We start from the raw sequence: 5,275 nt of genomic DNA on the forward strand, positions 1-5,275 counted from the left end.
ACTAATGGTTCGCTTCGGGTCATTGGTCATCTAGTTGAATCAAATGTCGTAGGAATCAAGTTGATGTCAAAGACCGTATTTTGGTTCGTATGAGTTGTAGGGTGAACGTCGTCACGTTGAGGCAATTACACGAGTTTAGTTCACTGCTATGGTGTACTAGGATAGTCTCGAGTTGTGGAATCTTGTGCCGTTATGTGTTAATTAGGAGACTAAGTATTGTGTAAGTTTTTCCTCGCAGGTTCAGAAATACGTAGGCACAGGGACCCTTACCCGGACCCCCGCACGGGGTCCGTGCCTTTGTTCCCTCAGCAATGTCTAGGACCCGAGTGTACACAGACCTCCACACGGACCCAAGCACGGGGTCCGTGCCTCTCCCCTTTCCGAGTACTCCTTTTACAGTATCTACACGGACCTTGACCCGGACCTTTAGACGGGGTCCGTGCCCTTGCTTTTCTACACACACCCCATACAGTATCTACACGGACCCAAGCCAGGACCCAGACACGGGGTCCGTGTCCTCCTATTTTTGGGATACATTCTTTCATTCACTTTGGAATTTGGTTGAGGTTTTAAGTTAAGGTTTAATATGATGTTTTCATGATCGAGTCATGGGAAATTTTAGAACGTCCCAAGTGTTGATTGAACTTAGGGGTAAGTATGATTTTTACGTCTAAGTTATGCAAGTTAAGTATGCAATTCCATGTTAGTACGTCGCAGCAACGGCCCAGTCTAAGTCCAACGAATCCCTCAACGCCTAGTAAGTATGTTGACGTGCAAGAATATGTTTAAGTTTGGAGGTATGCTAATTGTCTTGTGACCAAAGAAAGTTAAGGATTGGAAAGCGTTAAATCATGAACGGGGACCAATCCGCCCGTTAAATTATGAACGGGTTAGATCGTGGTTGTGAAGCGTTAAATTATGAACGTGGATCAACTGGCCTGTTAAATCATGAACAGGGATCTTATGTATGCGACAGTGGATACGTCCCTGTCAGCCCAGTACTGTGGTGTGTCTGATCAGGCGTTTATCATGTTAAGGGTCACTTGCTTTGAAACATCCTCCACGTAAAATTATGCAGTTAAGTACGTTGAAGTATGAAAGCATGTTTAAGAAAAGTTTATGTTCATGGCACGTCGTAGTATGTATGTTCAAGTTCAAGTTTATTTCAAGTTGAAGTTTATGCAAGTCAATTTAAAGTTATGTATGTCCTATTTTAAAGAAGCATGCGATTTTTATTATGTAGTACTCGTTACTTTCAGTTTATACGTGTTGAGTCTTTAGATTCACTAGACTTGATCGATGCAGGTGAGTACGATGAGCAGGAGACAGGAGGTGGCGACCAAGGGGCAGGCTTGGGCTGAGTGGCAGGCTAAACCCGAGGACCGCGAGTTTATGTTTATGCAAACCATTAAACTACTCTGATGTTTTGATTTGAATGGGAGGCGTTTTGAGACAGCGTTGTTTTTAGCAAACTTTTATTTGACGATTAATTACTTTAAAGATATTTTTATGAATGTTGGGTGACGACCGTAAGGATGTTTTATTTGAATAAAATTTTTAATTTTTCCGCAAAATTCAAGTAGTTAAGTACGGTACGTTACAGTTCCCATCCTTTTTCTTAACAAATAACACTGGTGCACCCCATGGAGAATAAATCCCTTGTCTAGTAGCTCTTGAATTTGATCTTTTAATTCCATCATTTTAGCATGTGCTATTCGATATGGTGCCTTAGTGATAAGCACTGTATCGGGCATTAATTCGATAGCAAACTCTACTTCTCTTTCAGGTGTAAAACCAGAAACATCGTCAGGGAACACGTCCGGAAAATCCTTGACAACCTTCACATTCTCGATAGATTGGCTGTCAATGTCGGGTGGAGATATAATACTAGCAAGAAAACCTTGGCAACCCTTTTGAATAAGCTTTCTCGCACGCATGCATGAAATGATATGTGGCATTTGATTGTTTAGTGCAGCCTCAACGATGAATTATTTCCCATTGGGTGGTCTAATAGATATTGTCCTCCAACGAAAGTCAATAGTAGCCCCATTCAGTGTGAGCCAATCCATATCCAAAATAATGTCAAACTCGGGCATCGGTAGCAAAATAAGGTCCGCTCCAATAATAGTCTTTTGTAATTTTAGTTCCTCGTTCTTAATCATGCTACTAGAGACCATATGCTCCCCAGAAGGTAATGTAACTTTGAATCCTGACTCCACATCTGCTGGTAAGATTCCCAATTTCACGAAGGATTCAGATATGGAAGAATGTTTAGCTCCTGAGTCTAATAAAGCGTAACTAGCTATTCCGGCTAGCAATTATCGTCCAACTAAAATTTTCATTATTCTTGATTAAGGTTCTATAGTTTTAGAAAATTTTCCATCATCTAGGTCCTTCAAGTTTTCCATATTAGCACATTAGCCCCTTAAGTTTCGAAAATTGCATGGTTAGTTACTTAAGTTTTCAAAATTACCAAATGGCCCCTAGAACTTTCAAATTTATCTAAATTCCCCTCATCATTTTTTGAAAATTAAATTCATCCCCTATAAATTTCAATCTTCTCCGATTTAATCCAATTAATTTGAATTAGGAAGAATTCCATTCCTTAAATTCTAAAGTTTGTAACATGCAATTCTAATTCGTTAAGTTCCATGAATCTCAATTTAATTCTAGCATCCATGCTTTTATCTCATGCAATATAGTAGTATAAAACACTTAAATAGTCGGAGTACTTGTAATAAGTGTAGTGTCTGGCTTCGCTTGCTCAGCATGCATCACATATGCCCTTCCAGTCGTGGGTGGATTGAGCTTCGGGAAATCCCCAGCCTTGTGTCCCATCACTCCACATTTGAAGCAATTGTAAGTGCCCCACATGAACTTGCCATAATGGTAATGATTGCACTCCTTTCATTGTGTCTTCTATGCTGTCTTCGGGAAATTTTCTTTAGATGGTTGTCCTTGTGGTTTCGGCTGTCCCAACCATTTAGATGGTCTCGTGAATGGTTTCTTACTCTGCTAACTCGATTGTTGATTAGATTTTTGGGCAATATTCTTTTTTCGCTGCATTTCCCAATCAATATCCTTGAGTGACTGCTCGGCTCTGAAAGCTTTGGTAACGGCATTAGTATAATCAGCAGGAACAGTGAGCATCACATCGCGACGGATCAAGGGCCTCAATCCATCAAGGAAATGTCGTAATTTCTCTGCCGCATCATTCGCAATCAAGGGCACAAAATGACAGCACCTATCAAACTTCTGAAAAATTCAGCCACATATAAATCCCCTGACAGAGACTCATAGACTCTCTTAAGCCTAGAACGGACATCAGATGTGAAATATTTGTCGTAGAACACCATCTTGAAGTCCTCCCAAGTCAATGTCGTTAGATCACTCCTCGCTCCGCTCCCTCCCACCATAAGTAAGCGTCGCCATAGGAAGCGACGCCCTTCAACAGATAGATGGTACAACGAACTTGATCTGTCCGTCATATCCATATAACAAAAACCAAACTCTAATGATTGAATACATCCCTCGACAATGAATGGATCAGTAGTGCCACAAAAATCCTCAGGGTTCATCCTTCTAAATTGCTCATATATAGCTTCTGGTCATCCCCTCGGACCATTTCCCACGTGATGCTCTAGTAAAGTACACGGGCAATAGCATCCTGATTCAGTAGAGGCTTTGGAATCTCCTCCTTCTGTCTATCCCCATTATCCCTACGTAGAACTCGTTTAGAAGGCATCTCTGTACAATTTGTCCCAACCACGTGACAACCATGCACTTAACATTTTAAAATAACATGCATCTATCCTCTATATCATTCATCATGAAAGCATTAAATAATGTAATTAGCATATAAAATATAAAGCAATAAAACTCACATACTTGATGCGTGACTTTTTGAGCTTATCAGAGGGACAGTACGCAACCCTTTGGAGATCCTTCGCTCTGATACCAACGCAAACGACCCTTACTTTTTTACTTTGAAATTCTACTAATTTTTTTATATCTATTAATTCTAAAATCACCATTTATAAATAACTTATCATTTCCATAAATCAAAATAATTTAACAAATTGAATCTCAAGTGCTTAAAATCCATAAAATCGTCGATTACAAAAATTCATCTTCTACCTTTAACATGATCAATATTAACTTCAAAATAAAGCATAAATCTCTAATAACATCCTGAACAAAATTCTTTAAACTTTGCTTATCAATATAGTGCGGAAATAAATGTCCATCGGGAATGTACTGTCGTACTCGATCAACTCAAGCGTCAGCGCGGTCCTCAATATCATCATCGACTGCAGCATTAAAACCTAGTAAGTATAATGACCCAGCGCGTTCTAAACATGAATATAAAATAATACATATACAAGCACATGCATTAAAACATGCTTTTATTTAAAATTACTATTAAGTATAAATAAATCATATATCGTAAATCATAAAATCGTAAAGTTTTGCATCATTCATCATTTTTGGTGAAATTTGATCCATAAAAGTGATTAAACTTTTATCCTCTGGTCGACTGATCAGTCTTAGCTCACCATAGCACATAAGGAAGGGCACTAGGCACCGCCATGGAAATACGATCGTAGGGCTACCTCCGGAGCCTTTTCCCTCACGACATTTCCATAAAATTGTAAGTTCACCGTTCCTTCTTAAAACAGATCCCCTACATATCCTCTATATCATTCATCACAGTCAGTACATATCACTCAAAATATGTTTTCCTTTTTAAAGAATAAAATATCACGACTTTCCAAAAATATCATTTCAACAGTAAAATTGCACAGCTTTAACATAAATCATAAGATTCCTTTTTTCATCAAAATCATCATTTTATATCATTTATCATGAATTTAGGGCAATGCACTGTCAATTTAGCGGGATGTACTGTCCAGCTCAAATTCTATCTCATAGAGAGGAATGCGCTGTCAACGTAGCGAGATTAGGGGTCTCTCCCACAACGTAAACTTCAAGATCAAATTGCTGAATTTCCTTTTTGAGAAGCCTATGTACTGATAAATATGCCCAGACTATCCTCTTTCTACTCCAAGCATCTGCAACTGCATTAGCTTTGCTGGGATGGTAGCTAATGCCATAGTCGTAGTCTTTAACAAGCTCGAGCCACCGTCTTTGTCTCATATTCAAATCCTTTTAGATGAAAAAATATTTAAGGCTTTTATGATCCGTAAAGATCTTCCATTTCTCATCATACAAGTAGTGTCTCCAAATTTTCAACGCAAATATGACTGCTTCGAGC

At 38.9% G+C, this 5,275-nt stretch overlaps 1 protein-coding gene across 1 annotated transcript; it reads right to left on the reverse strand.

Moving 5' to 3' along the window:
* Positions 1-1,988: 1,988 nt before the first annotated feature.
* On the reverse strand, positions 1,989-2,838 carry LOC140839078 (uncharacterized). The gene is made up of 2 exons (XM_073205711.1): positions 2,733-2,838; positions 1,989-2,311 (listed from the first exon to the last, which is right to left on the reverse strand). Exons 1-2 carry the CDS (start codon positions 2,836-2,838, stop codon positions 1,989-1,991), a joined length of 429 nt encoding a protein of 142 aa, XP_073061812.1.
* Between the last annotated feature and the right edge of the window lie 2,437 nt (positions 2,839-5,275).

The sequence above is a fragment of the Primulina eburnea genome, chromosome 8 (assembly GCF_022965805.1).
Source record: "Primulina eburnea isolate SZY01 chromosome 8, ASM2296580v1, whole genome shotgun sequence".
Lineage (NCBI taxonomy): Eukaryota > Viridiplantae > Streptophyta > Magnoliopsida > Lamiales > Gesneriaceae > Primulina > Primulina eburnea.